This window comes from Ctenopharyngodon idella, chromosome 8, assembly GCF_019924925.1.
Source record: "Ctenopharyngodon idella isolate HZGC_01 chromosome 8, HZGC01, whole genome shotgun sequence".
NCBI lineage: Eukaryota > Metazoa > Chordata > Actinopteri > Cypriniformes > Xenocyprididae > Ctenopharyngodon > Ctenopharyngodon idella.
The window spans coordinates 27,890,040-27,912,527 of NC_067227.1; the positions used below are offsets into that span (position 1 = coordinate 27,890,040).

A 22,488-nucleotide genomic window follows, 5' to 3' on the forward strand; every position below is an offset into this window, starting at 1 on the left:
GCTGTCTGTGTTGCTTTAGTACCCCTTTTAGTAGTTAAAAGTTTTTACAGTGCAATTCTCCTTAAAGATGCTGCACTATTTTTCTGTTGCTCATAGTGATGATATGCAAGTTTAGAGCTGAAACTGTTTAGTGAATTGTTTTAGATCTCAAATCTTAGATTACATTTTGACTCATATAAACTACTAAAGGTGTTTCAAACACCACACTTGCATTGTTGGGTCAAGAATTTAGAGAAATTATCTAAAATGCTTTGTGTACAGAAGTGTTTTTGTTGTTGTTTGTTTGTTTTACCAGGTGCCAGATTTTAATCATCCTACCCATACCTATAGCATAAAATAATGTCACACAATTTTAAATGTTCTAGGCTTTTTGAAAGCGTGTAAAGATTCAAAGCGCCTTCTAATAGAATAACTGTAATGTATGCATTCTCACAACCAGGAGGGCAAAAGAACAAAACTGAAAGTATGGCTTTAAACATGCTCCCTGTTGAATATTTCACCTCTCAATTATTAACACAAGTGAGACAGAATAAATGAAGAATGTCTAACCTAAATAGATAGACACATGCTTGCATATATTATAGCTCATTTCAAGGTTAAAATGTCTTTGAGAACATAGTTCTAATGGATTTACTCTTTAAAAATCAAAACTTGAATACTGGAAGACATTTAGAGAAAAAAAGTTTCTTTATGTATTATTGTCTTGTGCAAACTTGTCAACAAATTGTGATTGTGACACGATGTTCTCTTACCTGGCTGGTCAGGTGTCGTGGGTAGGACTGTGAGTGTTGGACTAGACGGAGATGGCATCGTGGTTAAAGACGAGGTGTCTGTCTGGCTCGAGATGGTAGCAGCTGGCATTGTGGGCAGAAAGCTTGTCACAAGTAGCACTTGGGACAGTAAAATTACAGTGTTGAGTTGAGAGCCGAGAGAGTAAGTGAAGAGGGCCAGATACCTCCTACTGTTAACACCTCTATTTTTAATTTTAGCTTCGGAAAACATACTTGTACTTATGCAAAAGAATACAAAGCCTATAAAAAATACAAGTGGGTGATGTAGTGTACATCTAGCTACATTCGGTTGTATAATTTTAAAGTTTTTAATCACTCAGTTTTTGTTTTATTGTATTAGAATAAACTTTTGATGATGATTACAATGATTATTGTTTTCAGATGCTATTGCTGATTTTATTATCATACATTATTATATATATATTCAACCACAATGCTAAATCTGTCTAAGGGTGTGTTCACACTTGGCAGGTTTGGTTCTATTAAAATGAACTCTGGTGAGTTTGCTCTGTTAGTGTGCTTCATTAGAATAAGTGTGAATGCTACAGGCATCAGAACCACCGCCTCCTTGCAGTAGATCTTTGTTTGCATGTGACGGAGGAATTCCTGCCGCTATTTTGACTCCTTTGCACATTTTATAAGCTCTTCATAAGTTCTCATATATACGCACATTAAATTAACGCATTTAGCCCAGCACACAACATTGTTTTGGATGTTCGGTAAATTCCGTCGCAAAAAATATACGTCATAAAAGCTGTTTTTGTTTTGTTTTGTATCTTTAGGTTAGGTCTTAAAAATGACAGTGTGAACACTACTAGGAGTAAATGTATCATTTTCAGTGTTGGGGAAAGTTACTTTTACAATATTGATACAATATTGCGTTATTCCCTAATAACTAATTGTGTTACTTAGTTACTTTTTATGAAAAATAATGCATTTCATTACTTTTGCATTTACCTTTTCTCACCTGGGATGGGCTTGTTTGTTATTAAAGAAGAATAGGATACAGAAGGAAGTTCAACACTCTTATTTCTAAAAATAATCTAAAGTAATTTTTGCTTATTAGTATGGTTGAATTAGATCATTGAAGGTCAGCAGCAAAGACATTGGTTAATAAAGTAAGATTACATACATGAAGTATATTTGTGTAATTTAATATAGTTAACTAGTACAGGTTTATTCATTTTGAGGAATATTGGATGTTTTCTTGCAAGTGAGAGTAAATGCTCATATTTAGTCTAGAACTACAATAACCATCATGCACGTCTGCACTTTATTTCTCTCAACATGGCAACAGAAGAGCTGTCATTCAATGTGAAAAAGTAACTTGCGTTACTTATCTGAAAAAAATAACTTAGATATTTTGTTGTAAATTGAAAAAGTAATGTGTTACTTTACTAGTTACTTGAAAAAGTAATCTGATTACGTAACTCAAGTTACTTGTAATGTGTTACCCCCAACACTGGTCATTTTCTTTTTTGTTCCGGACCAAAAGAACCAAGAGAACTGAACTACAAGTGTGAACACACCATAAAACACCACAGCCAAGCAATGCTTGATCTAAAAGAAAAACTACGGTCCATCTACTACTAAACAGCACCGAAAAGGAACTTTGAAGTCAACATGAAATGAAAATCAACCCTATTTACTTTCCCAATACAAGATACAGATCTTATTGTAAGTAATTCAAACATTTATCTGGTCCACTTTTCACAATCCAATTAATTCCCGACCAAATTTGATCCTACATTTTCTCCTGCATTTAAATATCCTGTTTCCTTGATAATCGCATCATTTTGTGAACTAAAATGGGTTACGAATGGCATTTCATGTTGACTTTCATGCAAAACAGGGAGCTAAGAGCACGTCCATTAAACGAGGCTTCATCTATACACCAGCAGAACTGCTCAAAGATGCTAATGTAGTCTCTGCATGTGTCACCTGGTGTATTGGTGAGGGATTCAGGGATCACTGAGCCGCCTGTTGGGGCAGGAGGAGAAGTCGATGTGTCACTGGAGGTGGCCGTGTCTAGTCAGCAGACAGAAGGATGAGCTCGCCAGTGTAGGGATCAAATACCACGACAGTATTGCCCATCAGAGCCTAAATCAGTCATGATCTCAGCTATTCGCTGACCACAAATAAAGGGCATTGCTAAAGGCACTTTACTGCAGCCCACAGCACTAAAAGGACAAGCACTAGAGAGTGACTTGCATGCTTTGGATGATGTATGGATTTACCCATGACATCAGTCGATCATGTCCATATACTGCAATGATAATGTATCATAATACAATGACGGTTTCAAGATGCATATACCATGGTACTGTTTGATTGCCATTTTATATACCATAGTATTATATGGTACTTCAAAGTACTTTCAACAATACTGAGGTATCTCCATCATGGTCAGTGTACACATACATTTTTATACACTAATTTATTGTCTGTCAGTATTGGATATTTGATTGTGCATGCTCATTTGCACATTACCTTTTCATAATTCTTCCTTTATCATAAAGTTTCAGTTTCAATTGTTTCATTCTTTAAATGTTAAAAAACAATTTTAATAACACTTAAATATAATTAGGTTTTTAGAATGTTATATAGTGATATATCACTATAAATTCTTTATTGGTAACACTTTACAATAAGGTTCATTAGTTAACTACATTAGTTAACATGAACTAATAATGAACTGCACTTATACAGCATTTATTAATCTTTGTTAATGTTAATTACTACAACATTTACTACTACATTATTAAAATTTTGTTAACATTAGTTAATGCATTGTGAACTAACAGCTATATTTTCATTAGCTAATGTTAACGAAGATTAGTAAATACTGTAACAAATGTGCTCATGGTTAGTTCATGTTAGTTAATACACTAACTAATGTTTAACTAATGAACCTTATTGTAAAGTGTTACCTCTATTTGTTTAATATCGGCAATTACATTAATGTAACAGTTTTTAATTAAGGTTCACAGACACAGTACATTAAAACATTGTTAATAATAAATGTGTATATATATAAATATATATAAATGAGCCTTACCCTTAATTAATCTCATTTATTATTAAAAATCTACCTATAAATTTGATGCACTGTGAGTATTCACAACATTTCTAGAGTTGTTCATATGTATAATGATTTACATTTCAGATGCTGTTAATATGACTTTGCGTGTTTCACTATTTATCCAGACATAAAAAATGTACATGTGTTAAAATCAGACATTAGGTTTGAATACTTATGAGTTCACGTTGTCATGGTAGAGTCCAAACATCACTGTTTTACCATAGTACTGTTGAATATGTGCACATACTGTACTTTAGCATGAACTCATGTGAAAGTTTTTGGTTGAAACTTACTTAAAGTCACATGCGCTCCTCAATGCCAGCACAATGCTAATCATCTCTGTCTATGCCAGTATTCACAGTACTGTACGTCAAATATGGAACGTGGAATTCGGTATCTCATGCATGTTAGCTTGTTTGCTGTCGTCTGTCTGTCTCAATAGGAGCAGGTGTCTTCCCTCTGGAAGAGGAATGACCATGTCAGCTCACACTGTGCCGGTGCTGATGGGAGTTTTGGGATTCAGCGTGGGCAGCCCACAGCGAGCACCGCAGCAGGCCGATACTTCCTGCTCTCAGGCATGCTGATGTTTTATTAAGGTTGCGTCCCTCCCTAGTGTTTCATAATTAAAGCATGGCTGAAGACACTGTTCCCTAATTCCATGGGTTTATTGTATTTATATGGTTTGCTAATGAAAAATGGTCCGTATTACTGATAGATGTTTTATTTAGTGTTGTGTCTGAGTGGTGTGGATGAAAATAATTTATGTCTCAGTCTGTGGGTAATAATTCAGTGAGAGATTCACACAGAGTTTCGTGTTCTGTGAGATAGGTGTTGCATTTTTGCAATTATACAAACTGTTTTATATAAACTGTTAAAGGGAACATATTATGGAAAATAGGATTTTTTGTACTCTATAATACTCTCAATATGTAATGCAAAACTTCTTTCTATTAGGATAATTATGGAAAGTCATGGTGTTGACATCAGAACCAGTGAGCAAGTCACACAGTCATACAGGTTTGAAACTTCATGATGGTGAGTAAATGATGACAGAATTTTTGTTTTTGGGTGAACTATGCCTTTAACATACCTGTATGACCGACCACGTTTACATGTCCCTGCTTATTCATTATGTCGCAACAGTTTTTACTTATTTTCAGTTTTCAGTTACATTCAATTCATTTCACAAACAAAGAGGTAGGAAAATCATAACAGAGGCAATTTACAGTTCAAAAGATTGGGGTCGGTAAAATAAAAATAAAAAAATCTTGATCAAAAATACAGTAAAAACTCTAATATTGTGAAATATTATTACATTATAAAATAACAGTTTTCTATTTTAATATATTTTAAAATGTAATTTATTCCTGTGGTGGCAAAGCTGAATTTTCAGCATCATTACTCCAGTCTTCAGTGTCACATGATCCTTCAGAAATCATTCTAATATGCTGATTTACTGCTCAAGAAACATTTCTTATTATTAATGTTGAAAACAGTTGTGCTGCTTAATATTTTTCTGGAAACTGACACATTTTTTGAGGAATCTTTGATTAACAGAAAGTTCAAAAGTAAAGAATTTATTTGAAATGGTATTTTTTTAAAGTGGCAGATGACAAAACTGCAGCACATATTTATAAGAAACATAATTTTATTGTCTGTTGCCGTGGACCCTAGTTAACATTATAGTTGTCTTTTTAGTTATCGTTCTTCGTGTGAACCCTTTCAATCAATTTAATGCATCCTTGTATCCAGTAGTGAATAGGAGTCTACAACTGTTTCTGGATAAGAAGTAAAAAAGTAACAGAGTTGTCAATCAAATTAACTGTATGATATCAAATGTTTCGCAATGAATCTCATACACCAGTATTTGCTGAGAAAAGCCCCAAAATGAAGAAAATTTAGACATTTAATTATTGTGGCAAATGTCTATACATGTTCTTGTGCTCCATCTGTACTATTTTTTTATTGGTGCACTCTATTGTATATGCGCTAGATTGACTGTTTATTCAGCGTCTTTTACGATGACAGCTTTAAGATGCCGTGTCACGCATGTCCATTCACACAAAATGATCAGTAAAGGCACCCAGAGAGGTATTATTATCCAGTGCCTTTTAACAGGCTACTAATCGAATTAGCCTCTCACAGTACAGTCATGCTTTCTGGACAAAGAGTGCATGTGTGCCTGTGTGTGTGTGAGACAGCGAGCAGCTCTGAGCAGAGAACGACGGGTAACAGGAGGGCAGGCATATGGCCACGGGGGGTTAACGTGAGAGCTGGAGCACGATTTCTCGCGTTCACCCCCCCCCACACGCCATCTGCCACCGAACCGGACCAGAACCAAAAAAGCAGGCATAGAGTGGCCAGATCTACTTCAGACCACTCTCCTTCTCTGACCACATTAGAACGAGAGAGAGAGAGACAAAGAAATAGTGTTTGTTTGAGAGAGATAAAAAAAAAAGACAAGACAGACTTGCAATCTTGTGAATTAATGGCTCTCTTCCAAAATCTAGTAAGCTGACTATTTAAGGCAGCATGCGTGCGCTCCTGCTGTTCCAAAAGGTAAGCAGCATGATTGTGCTGCCTTCTAAGAAAACTCTTTTGGCCAGATTCTAAGGCAGTATGTCAAAGGAAGCAATGCCAAAATGCACTGTGACAGTTTATCAAAGATGGTGTACAAAGTGTGAGAAATGTTGATTATAAATATAATTTATTTAATGCAAAAAAATATGCCTAAAAATTTTGGTAACACTTTAGTTTAGGGTCCAATTCTCACTATTAACTGTTGCTTATTAGCATGCTTATTACTAAGAAATTGGCTGTTTATTAGTAGTCATAAAGCACATATTAATGCCTTGTTCTGCATGACTATATTTTACATCCCTAATCCTACCCAATACCTAAACTTAACAACTACCTTACTAACTATTAATAGGCAGTAATTAGGAGTTTATTGAGGCAAAGGTCGTAGTTAATAGTTAGTTAACAGTGAGAATTGGACCCTAATCTAAAGTGTGACCAAAATGTTTATTTACCTATTACTCAATAGTAAAATATGCTATGTATTTTTATGCTTATTAGAGTTTCACAAAGTCCCTTTACCAAAAGTCAGTTCATTCTTTAGTACCTTCCTCTGGCAACTATTTTCTAGCTACCAGGCATATAAATTCAACTCCTATCAACTTGAAACTGAAATCTCCAAAACTGTTTGCCAAGATTAAATTTCAATATGAGCATTTCAGTGTAGTGAAATGTAAAGCATCACTCTTGTCAGAATATATTGCTGATTTGAAATATGCTATTAAAGTGTAGAACACACACATATTGGGTCAATTAATTTTTAATTAGATTAATTTGATAATTTTTTTAGCCATACTTTTTTTGTATTTAATAATAGTATTTTGTATTTAATAATGGTATTTTATATTTTATAGTTTTTTTTATTTACAAGTTATTCTCATATTTTATATTATTCATTTTTATATAATTTTTAATATATTTTTATTTTATAAGTATCCTTAAAGTACTTAAATTATGCAGAAAAAAATGTTAAAGGCCCGCTGAAATGCCTTGGAATGCGCAGCATTATTCAATGTGTTGACATAATTTTAACTGAAACAGGAAGACAGGGCGGGACATATCAAACAGCTCCTTCCCTTTTTTAAAATAGCCAATAGCATTTCATTTATATCACAGCTCAGCCAGAGCTGTTGAGCTTGATAAAGCCTCAGTTTCCTTCTAATCTCTATCTGTTTCTCCTCCTAATCTCCTCCATATCGCTTTAAAATACAGCATTCTGTGCAGAATTCAAATGGGTCCGATACGTTTTGTGGTCTGCGCCGACTCGCGCATATAATCCACTCTGTGATATCATGTCTCTGGACTGGAGCAGACTGTGTGCGCTGCGGTTCGCATGACACTAACGTGAAACCAGACTTCATTCACCTTAATGGAAAGCATATTTACACTGTCTGAATCGTTCCCTATCCCCTATATAGTGCACTATGTGCCATTCACCATGTAGAAAATAGTAAATGTGTGAACAAGTGACCGATTTCAGCTGCAGCTTCAATATCTGTTTATAATGTAGGGAGCAGGATGCTTTACAGAAGATCTGATGAGAAGCTGAAGTCCGCTGTGATGTCAAGAAAGTCCATGATCCATTTTTAATGGAAGTGAGAGACTCTAGGTTTTGAATGCTTATATCTTCTAAATGCGAATTTTGTCATTGTTTTGGAACACACCAGCTTATTCATAACCTTAAGGCCAACATATTCATACTAAAAGCTTAAAAACTTACATTTTGATTTTAGGGGGATTTTAATGTGCATGCACATTCTAGAGCAAACTACACAAAAAAGTGATTGGCTCTTTTAAATGAAAGGTGGGTCTTCCATTCCTTCATGCACCATTACGATTTCTTCCATTCATTTTTCTATGAATTGTCTGTATCTTGTATTGTGCTTGAGTATGTGTTCTTGACTACTGAGTTTTGAGTATTGTGCTCTTGTATGTGTGCTTGACTAATGGAATGCTGTTTGTATATGACCCATTAAGTTGCAGCCTACTTAGATCACTTAAGAGCTTCCGTTTCAGTTAACATGCTGTCTTAGAAGACAGGCGCCTATGTAGGCTGTAGACAGCAAGGAAGTTCACTTGGTTTTGGAACAGGGCCAGTTCCTTGCAGTAATTATGAATAATTTCAGCTTTATTACATAGAGTTGCTCACTAAATCTTCAAGATGCTTCTCCCCATGCACTGCCTCAGACACTTGGGCATGAAGATGTGCAATAACATTGCCCTTGCTGGATAAATGCATGAGGGTTATTTTTAGTGTGATGGGAGGCCCACAAGATTAATAAACATTCATCATCCATTTCCTCCAAATTCCTGCTCTCTGTCTTTCTCTATTGCATTCTCTCTCTCTCTCTTACACTCTGTTTTCCGCTCTGTCTTCTCCTTTAGGACAGTGAGAGCTTTCTATCACAGTTTCCAAACACTCTATCCAGGAAAGAGGAATGGAATAAACGGTGCTTCCATATTTTATTCCTCATCCTCTCACACAGTAAAATTGAATAAAAATAAAATAAAAAATGATACTGGATAGCAGCAGGGTTCAATCTCAGGACTGTTTGGAGATCATTTAGGTAATGATGTCTTGATTTGCCCCTGAAGCGCATATGCTGATAACCTTCCCATTTCAGCATGACTAGTGCAGAGGTCACTGCTGCTGCAGTCCTACATGAGCAACTAGATTGGAACTAAGATTTGCTTCCACATTGTAACTTATTCTGGCCAATATCTGCCGACTTAGGCTAGAATGCCATCTGATCATCTTGTAAAGTGACCAAACCCATTTCGTTTTTTTAATATTGATGTTTATGGGTGGGTAAATCTGAAATCAATGATACATGCCACAATAATAGACTGGCGTGCATTAAAGTGTAAAGTAATACATACTGATTGTTTCACAGACATACAAAGTGGATTATACAGTTAGATATTTGGTATCTTGTTTATATGCGATGAACAAAGTTCTTTCCATGAATTTTCCAATGAATTATTTAGTATTTACTGGATACAAATTTTAAACAATTATTTAAGAGATTGCACTAACAAAAATTCTAGACGGATAATTATGTTAAAGCTAAATGCATATTGAAAGTGCACGTAATGTAAACCAACTTTTGAAAGTGCAACCAACTTTTGAGATATTATACATGCCCATAAATCACTATTTTGAATGCCTGAGATATAACATGTGCATGGAAGCCAAGTAATAATTGCCTCAAACAGTGTCTTTCAAAGATTTTATGTTATGTACGGAGCCCCTAAAAGGACATGGTGATGAAAAAATGGTGGAAAAATTATGTCAAGGCTTTTGCGTTCTCTTGCAAATGTTTTGCATTCCCCAGAGAAACTCTCCATTCCCTCTCAAAACTTTTGCGTTCCCCCAAAAAACTTTTGCATTCTCTCGCAAAACTTTCTTGGGGGAATGCGAAACATTTGCGAGAGAACGCAAACGAATTGACAAAATTTTTCCTCCCATTTCATATTTTTTTCCCCTCTCCATGTCCCTTTAGGGGCTCTGTAGTTATGTTATGTAGGTATATAGATTGATGGATGTGTTTGAGGCTGGGACTAACGCTAATCTAGATGTCTTGCATGCAAAAGAAAGATCTTACTCGAGTTTCATAATCTGACTATTCAGATTTCTGCAATGTCCTGCAAGAGTCCTTGGCGAGTGTCAGAGTGTTCCATTATTCAGCAGAATGAATGAACAACGGAAGTGACACATCACTGTTCAATTGGTTATGGATGATAAAATGAAATTCTTTCCAGGCTCTAAAAATATTAGAAGTGACCATAAAACCTTTAGTACAGAACAAATAACAGCAAACACATCCCTGTCTATTTTAGAAGGGGCATCACACGTAAATCTCGGGAAAAAATCCTCTCTCACACATCATTAAACTTACATAAAACATTACTTTTAGCGGACAAATGTTGACAGACCTTGCAAAATATGCATTGCATGCTGTGGAAGATTATTTCACCACATTCCAAACAATCCCAGTTCTCCCAGGTTATTAAATATTTTCAGCTTGGCAATTATTAAAAAAAATGACATCACAAACTCCAAAATCAGGCCATTCTGACAGGCCCTAATAATATTGAATTATGGAGATATTTCAACATATTACTTTGAGTGAAATAATGTATTAATGTGTCTTCTGCATGTGTGTTTGATGGCAGGCAGCGGGACCCTGAGGGAGTGAGAGAGTCCACAGCCCGACACACACTGAGATAAATTGCTCTCACTCCAGTGAGTGTTATTCATTGGTCAGAGGTTGGGAAGAAAAGCTTCTCAGGACCCAAAAGCACTGTGATTGTACCACAGTACAGGTATGGTTTCAAATTGTAAAAATACCACATGCCAGTACTTGTGGTATATGGGCAGTTTACATGGCATGTAATTTTTCTTATATTTTCATTTCATTTGGTTGGACACGAAACAGATTTTATCCATAAAAAATGTAATTTATTCAAAAACATTTTTCTATTTTAATATTTTTTTAAAATGCTGGCAAAGCTGAATTTTCGGCATCATTAATCCAGTCTTCAGTATCACATGATCCTTCAGAAATCATTCTAAAATGATGATTTGGTGCTCAAGAAACAATGTTGAAAACAGTTGTGCTGCTTAATATTTTTGTAAAAATGTTTTTTAAGGATTATTTTACCAATGGAAAGTTCAAAAGAACAGCATTTATTGGAAATAGAAATCTTTTGTAACATTATAAATGTATTTACGCTCACTTTTGATCAGTTTAATGCATCCTTACTGAATAAAACTACTTTTTCTTTAAAAAAAAAACAAAAAAAACAATTCTTACTAATTCCAAACTTCTGAACGGTTGTGTAAATTATGTTCATATCCATGTTCATTTGACAACTACCCATATACATGTACCATGGTACTGAATGATTATACCATACTGTATCCCAAATACCATTATGATTATACCATACCATATCCTAAATACCAAATAATACCATAGTACTGTATGTGCATGTCCTAAAATGCATAATAATACCATGGTACTTTGTGGTACTTTTATACAGTTCTGTTATCTTGTAAATAATCATCTTCTAGTTTACCTAAAGGGCTCGTCTACTAAACTCTGCTCTACTACTACAAGGCTAACCTATGTTAATCTATAGAGCAACACAAGAGCACTACTCTACTGACGTTAAAAAAGCTCGAACCTGTAAACGTGTCTACAGACGTTGATGGAGCCGGAGTCTGGCGTACTGTGATTGGTTGGACTGACTCTGTGCTGGTTGGTGTTGAGTCTGAGGTCAGTTGGACTGTGGGTGGTGTTATGGATGTAGTTATAGACATTGATAGAGTGGCTGGGTCAAGCGTAACTGCTAGTGTTTGCACTGAGGACAAAAAAAACCAAAAAAACATTACAGCCTGTTGAGACCAAATTCAGCAACGAGAATACTTTTTGTGCGCCAAAAAAACATAATAATGACTTTATTCAACAATATCTAGTGATGGTCGATTTCAAAAAACTGCTTCATGAAACTTTGAAGCTTTACGAATCTTTTGTTTCGAAGCAGTGGTTCGGAGCGTGTGTCAAACTGACAAAGTCATGTCCCCCAGTGGTGAACTATTGAAATTTCGAAACACTTATGACGTAACGAAGCCTCGTTTACTGAAATCACGTGACTTTGGCAGTTTGATACACGCACCAAACCACTGATTCGAAACAAAAGATTTGTAAAGCTTCAAAGCTTCATGAAGCAGTGTTTTGAAATCGACCATCACTAGATATTGTTGAATAAAGTCGTTATTTTGTTTTTTTGGCGCACAAAAAGGGTGCACTAGTTTGGGTGAACTAACCCTTTAAATACTTTCACAACTGAAAGTGTCAGAAAATAGGTTTACAGAGATGAAGTGAGTAGTATTCAGTTGGTCATGTGATCTCAATATGGTATTAAAACAGCTTTCATGCAGCTGATATGAGTAAATTGCGAGTCTATTGCGAGTCTAAATCATTTGAAACATTTTCAAAATGATTATTCTTTAGATGCAAAACTTAGTAATATCTGCATCACTAGCATCACTAAAAACGTAAAACACTTCACCTTTAAACTGAAAAAAAATACAAAGTGCACCTTTAAGAAGAATCTTGAGGAAAACGACTCTGTATTCCTCATGAGATCAGTCATCGCCTCAGATTTCCAACAAAACAGCATTAAACCACCACAAATGGGCAGAACTGCACTGAAATCTCCTATAACCTTGAGCACACCCTCATACATCACAAGCCAGCATTAGAATGCTTTGCGTCTTAGATCACATGAAACATTTATGAAGTAGAAAACTGTGGAAAAATGCATCACGCCATCAGAGTTCAGAGTGACAGTTAAGGGACGGATCATAACCGACGTCTTGTTAACGACATGAAATAAAGAGGCCAGAAAGAGTGATGGCAGCAGGAGTGAAAACATGAAAACAACAGTCAGCGTATTCCGTTAGCATGCCACTTACTGCCAGATGTTCCCGACGCCTCACCTGCAAACAGAAAGAGAGGAAGATAAAACAAATGAGAGAGTATTACTCATTTATTTTCGAAAACACTCTTGTGGGTTTATTTTATTATTTCTCTACCACTCTGGAGCACATCTAAGATTAAAAAATACAGAAGCCTGTCTCTCTTTCTCAGGCAGTGAGTGTACAGTAGCGATGAACTGTACATTTCTACTATTCAGTATGCTTATCTTCTTTTTATTGCGAAGTTGCCTTTGTGCTATTCTACTTTCCTTAGCAAGTAAAGATGCCCCAGTTTTCTACACTGTACGTAAATCATAGCTTCTTCTCAGGTGTGTGCGCGTGTCTGAATACAGCAGGTGCATAATTCTTACAAATGTTCGGGGAGCCGTTGGGTGTGGGCAGGTAGGAGCCGGGCTTCCAGGACTTGGCTTTGAAACCTCTCTCGCAGGCCGAACAGTCTTGTCCAGTGGTGTTGTGCTCGCAGTCGCACTGAAGGGTCCCGTCACGGAGGGAGCACTGACCGGCGTGGAGGTTACACTTGCACCTGTGAAAACAGGAAACAGCGGACAATTAGCACGTGTAACCCAGGTTACTAAACCATAACACTCGTGAATATGTAAATCAGTACTTTATTTTAATAACATTTGTGAAATAGAAAATAGGAAAATGCATAAATTCAAAAAGAAATAAAACTAATTTGAAAAGTTATTCAAATAAAACAAAGTGAAGATTGGTTCAATGAGGAGAGCGAAGAGTTAGCCCCGCCCTATGATCGGAGCTGTGCGAGAGAGAGGACGAAGTGAGAACGCGCGATGCGAGAGAGAGAAAGAGACTGCGAGCAGGAACTGGCGAGCCATGCCCATATAAGGATCGAGCTACGAGAATCAAGAAAGTGGGAGGATTGTGCATACGCTTTTCCTTCGTTTTTTTTTCTGACTGAATTGTGCTGCTCAGAACTCAATTGCGGAAGAAGGATCTCGTGTAAGCAGCACTGAACTGGAGCTAAAGTTTGGTGAAACCCTAATCCACATCGGGACTGTTATTGTGAGCAGTAAGGTTGATCTATTGTAATTTCTTTTATTTTCTACTGATTTTCTACTGATTTTCTATACCCATATTAGCAGAGTAAGAGTCAGTTAACTTTATTAGGTTGAATCTAAATAGGTCAAAAAGAGATAGAAAAACAATTAATAAAAAGTACTAAAACTAAATAGAAAATGTAAATATATAAGGGTTATAAGAAGCATACATTTTTTTTTTATTCTCCATTACCCCTTTTTTTTTTTTGATCACTATTTCCCTTTAGAAATTTATAAACGGTGTATTCCTTTTCTGCTCATTTCCGTTATTCACTGTTTGAGAGGGAGGGTCACACTTGCGCCGCGACGCACGTTACACACGCTTGTTACATCGCAGCCACAGGCAAGGGCGAAAGGATCATTCCCACCTTTTATTTGTTAGGGTCACCCGAGGTAGCTCATTAGCTCACCTACTTGGCTCAAGAAATCAGCTAGACTAATTAGTGGAGCCAGACACCATAGTGCATGGCTAAAAACAGTACCTGTAGGGAATATTGTGGATTCTACAGATCTTTACATCATGGTTGATGTGTATATAGTTATATAGAGAGGGGTTTTGGGCCAATGAGATTTCAGGGCAGGGCTATACAGTACACCGCTGATTCAGGCCTGCTGGTTTTGTTGCTTATCATGGCTGATGTGGACAATATCTCAGATTTGAAGGGATAGTTCACCTATAAATGAAAATTCTGTCATCATTTACTCACCCTCAAGTACTTCCAAACCTGTATAAATGTCTTCTGCTGAACACAAAGGAAGATATTTGGAAGAATGTCAGTAACCAAACAGATCTCGCCCCCCATTGACTACCATAGTATTTATTTTTCCTACTATGGTAGTAAATGGGTGGCGAGATCTGTTTGGTTATTGACAGAATTTTCATTTTTCGGTAAACTAACATTTTAAAGGGTTAGTTCACCCAAAAATGAAAATTCTGTCATTAATTACTTCGTACCCTCGTGCCATTTTACACCCGTAAGACCTTCGTTGATCTTCGGAACACAAATTAAGATATTTTTGTTTAAATCCGATGGCTCTGTGAGGCCTACATAGGGAGCAATGACATTTCCTCTCTCAAGATCCATAAAGGTACTAAAAACACATTTAAATCAGTTCATGTGAGTACAGTGGCTCAATATTAATATTATAAAGCGACGAGAATATTTTTGGTGCGCCAAAAAAACCAAAATGACAACTTACTTAGTGATGGCCGATTTCAAAACACTGCTTCAGGAAGATTCGGAGCGTAATGAATCAGCGTGTCGAATCATGATTCGGATCGCGTGTCAAACCGTCAAACTGCTGAAATCACGTGACTTTGGCGCTCCGAACTGCGGATTCGACACGCTGATTCATTATGCTCCGAAGCTCCGAAGTGTTTTGAAATCGGCCATCACTAAATAATTCGTTATTTTGTTTTTTTGGCGCACCAAAAATATTCTCGTCGCTTTATAATATTAATATTAAACTACTGTACTGACATGAACTGATTTAAATGTGTTTTTAGTACCTTTATGGATCTTGAGTGAGGAAATGTCATTGCTCCCCATGGAGGCCTCACAGAGCCATCGGATTTAAACAAAAATATCTCAATTTGCATTCAGAAGATTAACGAAGGTCTTACGGGTGTGGAACGGCATGAGCGTGAGTAATAAATGACAGAATTTTCAATTTTGGGTGAACGAACCCTTTAAGGCAGTGATTTTATTGCTGGAAATCAACAGGTTGCTGTACAAAGCAAAAAAATATATATATTTTCTTCCTCAATATTTTTTGTTTGTTTTCCAGTACAAATACACTTAACATTCTTAAATCAATATACATTTACTTGAGAAGCAAAATGACATAAGATAGCAATTCATAAGATTTCTGAAGATAAGTTTTCTGAAAAAATAAAGTGACTTTACTCTAAAAACAAGAAAAAATGTCTGCCAGTGGGGTAAGAAATATAAACTTATAAATTTAAATTATTTTTCTTACCCCATTGGCAATTTTTTAAAGCATAAAGTTTAATTTTAGTTTAATTTTGATACATTTTCAGAAAAGAAGACTTAATATCTAAACTGTAAAACTATTTTTTTTACATTAATTCAAATAAAGCTGAAACAATATAAAATATAAATATTAGATGAAAAATGTAAACTTTTTTTATTTCAGTTCATTTATTTTTTAAGTACAAGTACTAAAATTACTAAAACTAAAACTTAAATAAAAAATAAATTAAAGCTAAATAGAAATATTAAAAAACTAATTATTACAATTAAAATGAAAACAATTAAAAAAATTTAAACATTTTAATAGTCTATACATAATACTAAAATAACACTGGTGCAGTAAGATAAGATACAATCTATGAAAACAAGACTTATTATTGCTTTTTAAGGATTTTTAGATAACTTGACAAAAAAGAAAGATTAAAAACTCATAAAGAAGTCATTTTTTATGGTGTGTGTGGTCCTGAAAACTTCTGTCCACTCTTCTAGATATAAGTGTGATATTAAAGTCTTTTTTCTGTTATTTTGCTAGATGTTTCTAATCTTTCATCATTATCAACCCTTCCCATGCCCCATGTTTGTGAGCACTATAGAGGCTGTTTGTGTTTGTTAGATGCGGGCAAGTTTGATTCTCTTTGTCTCTGATGTTGGAGATAAAACTCTGGGATCTGTGGGGACAGTAAACAGCATCCGTCTGCTCTACTCCAAATATAGCAGCCGTCTACTGGGGGGAAGGGAATACCTCGAGAACGATGGAACGAACAAAAGAGAGAGAGAGTGAGTAATGATTATCGCTAGTAATGAGAATAAATGGGGGATATTGAGATGGCCTTGCCTTGTCTCTCCTTATCGGTGGCTTTATAAGAAAAATCTGCAGTGCTCCACAAAATGTCGCTTCCCTCCTTTGAGTTCATGAGGAATACTCTGGCTATCTGACAGCCGAGTTTAAGGATAGTTGAGATTAAAGGTCTTGGGAGGAAAGCAGGTTAGTATGGAAATGACGACTTTTGCAATTACAATCTCTCTAATCAAATGAGTGTGTAAATCCCAATGCTTCGGATTTTTTTTCATCCTCACTAGAGCGAACAGCAATCCATTTGCATGAAATATTTATGAAGCTGACCTATATATTTCCATGCGGACACCCCATAACCAAACCTTGTATTGCCGTATAATGAGGTCATACCTCGCCCTCTGAAGTTTCCCATGAAAAAAAAAGTGATTCAACATACGAAACTCTGGAATAAAATGCTGTATTGTGCCCTGCTAGATTGCTGTAAAGCTATTTCTTGTTTGCATGTTTTAACATTTTTTTGTAATCTTAATTAAACACAGTGCACTGCATCTTATTGCAGTTATCAAATGGTACATTTTTCAACATAGAAATGAAAGATATACAAGCTTTTGGGTTTGCGAAATGGTGATCATATTTTTATTTTTAATTTGAATTATGGCATTTTGCTTCTTAATATTTTATCATATTATTTCAGACTCTTATACAACTCATATAATGTTCGTAAAATGTTTTGCACAATTAATAAATTATTAATTTATATACAGTCAAACCAAAATTTATTCAGAACATTTCATTCATTAATACAGTTTATTCACTATAGTTTAAAAAAAAAGCTAATAAAATAGGACAAGATCTCAGAGTTAAACTGTGTCAGAAAAAAATCATCTTAATTATGTCAGATAACACTTAAGCAAAACATGGGCAGGTCAAAGTGTCTGAATAATTTTTGGTCCCAAATTTTTATCAATTTTACTGGTAGACTTTTTTGGGTATAATATGTCACAGTTTACTTTATTTTGCTATCCTCACTTACAGAAATGAACTATAGTGTCCTGAACCCACTAGTAAAAAATATAAAAAAAATATATATCTAGTGTCTGGTTTTTGATTTTTGGTTTGACTGTACATATAATTTTATATAGGGCAGACAAGAACGTGAACAAGAACAAGATCATGACACTGGCCAGGCTCAAACCCGCATCCCCATGTGCAACAGATATTGTTCACTGTGTCACACCTCCATCACGTTTTTTTTTTCTTTTGTCTGTTTCCACACCCTCTCATTTACTACACTTAAAACAAACATGAGTGATAGTGGAGAGTGTGATTTTACTCAATTTAATTTACTTTAATTAGGTCTTCCTTCAAAAGCCTGAGGAAACAGTTAGACTTCTATCACCCTCCTGAGGCCTTTAAGCCGTAATTAAAACCCAGAGTCAATCACACATTCATTTATTTGGCTGTTTCTCCAAGACCAAGTGCCGATCAAGCTCCTATCATGACAAATTAATCAGCGGCGGACCACTTCGTTTCGGAGATCCTCGCCTTAAGAGAGACCTTTACTTTTGAGAGACAGTGCGGGATCTCAGACGAACGTTAATCAATTAAAGCACGGCACGGTCTCATTTCAATTTCTGACCGAATTCAGACTTTACAATCCTCTTATGTACAGATTGAAATTAGGACCCACCCTGTGAGGAGCGATGAGAAACGGATGAGAATGAGTCTTTGTGTAATGCAGAGCATCATGAGCAGATATAGACGTGTTCTGAAGAGCATCTAGCTCCATGTGTTTATTTAGCTTGGGTTGCATATTTGGGTGTTTCATCTATGGGCACTTTTATGTTGAGTTTTTTTTTTTTTTTTTTTTACTAAAAACTTTTTATTTTTATTTTTGTTATATGAAAGAAACATTTAAACTGCCTTGGAAAGTTTTTACTGTCATTATCTTGTACACTGCTGTTCAAAAGTGTGGGGTCAGTAAGAATTTATTTATTTATTTATTTATTGAAAGAAATTAATACTTTTATTCAACATGGATGCATTAAATGATAAATAAAAATAAACAAATATATATATAAAACATTTCTATTTCAAATAAATGCTGTTCTTTTGAACTTTCTTTTCATCAAAGATAAAAAAAAAAAGGTATCACGGTTTCCACAAAAATATTAAGTAGCACAACTGTTTTCAACATTGATAATAATAATAAGAAATATTTCTTGAGCAGCAAATCATCATATCAGAATGATTTCTGAAGGATCATGTGACACTGAAGACTGGAGTAATGATGCTGAAAATTCAGCTTTGACATTACAGGAATAAATTACATTTTGAAACATATTAAAATAGAAAATAGTAAAATAAATATTTCACAATATTACTGTTTTATTGTATTTTTGATCAAATAAATGCAGCCTTAGTGAGAGTAAGAGGCTTCATTCAAAAATATTTAAAAATCATATCACATACCCCAAACTTTTCACTTTTCTAATTCCTTTTATGTCTACTATAGATTTAGTTTTACTTTTGCCAGACCCAGAAAGTCCATCATAAAAATATTATTGCATTTTAAAAATTAAGTGAAAGTGTGATCAAGATTTTTATCAAGAAAAGTCAAGAAAAGTAAATATAACTATTTATTATTGTAACATTACTTTTATAATATTATATAACTTCCAATCAATTTCCGATCAAATTATGCAAAAGTGTGAAAATATTGTATAATTTTGTCCATTTATGTTTTTTCATATATGCATTTTTGTTTACATAAAATGCAAGTTATAAAATTAACATTAGCAAAACAAAGGAGTCAGACATTTAAAATGTATTTCCACCACAGAAATGTGATGGAAATGACACTGTAGTGAAAATGTTCATGATGTTTTAGAAAAATTGCAAAAATGATGGAAGTGATGATCAATATATATACACACTAATATAAAGTGTATGAAAAGTGTATTTTAAGAGAGTTAACAGGAATGAAAGTATTCCTAGTCAACACAACACCCAATGAAGGTGCATTCAGCACACTTAAACATGTAGTGTTGCATCTTAAAGTTGCCAGATAAAAGCAGCACAGTTGCACCAGCGACTAATGCAGGGCAGCTGCAGGAATCTAACATCCCGCGAAAAAAAAAACAGCACTTGAAGTGATTCAAGCCCTTGGCAAAAACAACACTAAAAAGAAATCTGTCTGGTTTGACAGCTGAATAAATGCCTGCTGGCGTTTTGTAAATGTGCATGGATAGTGAGTGTGAAAACTGCAAGCGATACGGGCACTAGCTTGCAGATTGGTATGCATTCCTCATCATCATGAATATTCTAAATTATTGACACCTCACCAAAAAAAAGTGCCAAGTAGACAGTAAAGTCTTGTGATTAAAAACCAAGGACAGAAGAAATCATTTGTGACACTGTCAAGGACAGAGAGGGCAAGGGCATTTTGCTCTTATTAAACGCTGGCATTATAGGGTGGATGAACCAGCCCGTGTGCATTTTTAGCGCAGAATGCAGCAAATCAGGCAACCTCACTGCAGGTTGCAGTGGAACAGCAGGAGGCTTCCTGGGCCTCGGTAGGGAGGCGAAGTAGCAGCATCTTTTTCTGGGGTGTGAGGTGAGGTTTCTCTGCCCCGTACTCTCAGAATCTATGTCGATCCAGGGCAGCTATATCCAGACACCGCAGGGCTGGGACCCCACTGCTCGGGACAGGAACAGATCTCATGGGCACATTTGCTGCCAGGCTCTGCTGTTGGGATAGGATCAAACCCCTATCTGGCCATCTGTGACTGGAGAATCAGGAGTGTGTGATAAACATATGGCCCTTAATGCTCCGGCAAAACAGAGGAGCTAAAAGGAGAGCGCCAGTACTAACTAGTCAGCTGTTGTGGATTCTTCTCAAAGCTTCAGAATGTGAGCTACAAGTTGCATTTTTAAGGCCTGGGAAAATGTAGTCTTCCTCTGGTCACAGGCACGATGTGTGTGTGAACATGAAATAATTAGGGAATTTCAGTTGCAGTTCTGGGATAACTGCTGATCTAGGTTCAGTTTCTCACCCCAATCTAAACCTTAATTGGAAAGAAGGGAATAGCTGACTCGTAGTTTGCTGTTTGTATGCACATCAACATATATATATATTTCTTTTTAAATTATACTATACCCATTCGCATTTAAATCAATATGCAGTCAAGCTCAAAACTGGCCTGCTCTGGGATTTACCGAACACATCCCTTTAACTGGTGAAGGAGACACTTTCCACTGTATCTTTATTCTAAATTAAAGTTTTTCAAGTTGGCACCAACATTGGATTTTGCTGCACTAGTCACTTAATTATCATACTGACTCGAATCTCTCTCTTTATTCCTTATACGACCTTCTAAGTCATAGGGCTGGAGCCTATCCCAGTTTCCTAGGCCAGAGGCAGGGGAAAGCACTCTGGACAGATGGCCAGTCCATCACTGGGCTCTGGCTTGAATACATCTTTGTAAATAACAATAATGACAAAAATATTTGCCTAGGGTGTTTTGTATGAGGTATGAACAGTGTATAGATAGCATTTGCAACTTTAAGAACTTTTGCACAAAATATGGCAGGAAATCATTTTGAATTGATTTTACAGAAAATGAGATGGAAGGGGACACATTCACCTACAGTAGACTTCATAACTTTACTTATAGTTGCTTCACCATCCCCCTATGAAACTGCTGTAAGTGTGATTTCTGCACAACTTGTGGTGACAAAGAAAATTGCAAAAATAGTGATTGGTTCCAAAGAGGTTTCCCAAAGGTTTACTGTCAACAAGATCTTAACCTTCAGACTTCTCGTGTGTGAGTTACAAATCCTTCCCTGACAAGGAGAGCCAGATAATTTGATTACAATTTTTAATCGAAATCAGTTAATTAATCTTATATTCCGGCTGCATTTTTTATTAGTTTTTTATTTTTTGGTCTTTCTATGTACACATGTAGAAAAGTGTCTCTGAAGCAGTCACATAACTTTTTCATGAACGTTTTTTTAAGAATCGGTGTCAAATTAAAAGTAGTTTACACATTTTTTTAATTGATCAAACTAAATGAACATATTCAGGGCCAGATTTACTAACAGCTTGCTCCAGAGCAAACCCTGTTTTGGCATTGAAATACTACTGTCAGGATTTACTAAAGACATGCAGTGAAAAATCAATGCTGAAAAGGCATAGACAGTTATTTTTGCAGCTGACCTTACTGCATATGCATTTGTAGGAGTTTCCCTTTCAGACGCAAAATGTATGGGAGGAGAGTATTTAACTGAATCATGCAAGGTGATTTACTAAGGTTTGTGCTAGTCAATTTACTGGTATTTGCGCCTTTATTTACCGCCCAAAAAAAGCATGTCTTAAACTAAATTTGTGCTGCTCTTGGTAGATTGCGTTGGTCATTATGGAAATGATCCAGATGCGTTTTTGTTCTTTAAAAGGGACCTATTATACCCCTTTTCACAAGATGTAATATAAGTCTCTGGTGTCCCCAGTTGGTGTCTGTGAAGTTTCAACTCAAAATACCCCACAGATCATTTATTATAGCTTGTTAAATTTGCCCCTAATTTGGTGTGAGCAAAAACACACCGTTTTTGTGTGTGTCCCTTTAAATGCAAATGAGCTGCTGCTCCCAGCCCCCTTTCCAGAAGAGGGCGGAGCTTTAACAG

At 35.7% G+C, this 22,488-nt stretch overlaps 1 protein-coding gene across 1 annotated transcript in view; it reads right to left on the minus strand.

Annotated features, from left to right (window-relative positions):
• LOC127517956 (netrin-G2-like) overlaps positions 1-22,488 on the minus strand; it is a 73,485-nt gene that overhangs the window by 15,055 nt on the left and 35,942 nt on the right. Inside the window, exons 4-5 of the mRNA XM_051904196.1 lie at positions 13,309-13,481; positions 12,935-12,958 (exon numbers count right to left, since the gene is read on the minus strand). Coding sequence (XP_051760156.1) covers positions 12,935-12,958; positions 13,309-13,481 — 197 coding nt within the window. The remainder of the gene's footprint in view (positions 1-12,934; positions 12,959-13,308; positions 13,482-22,488) is intronic.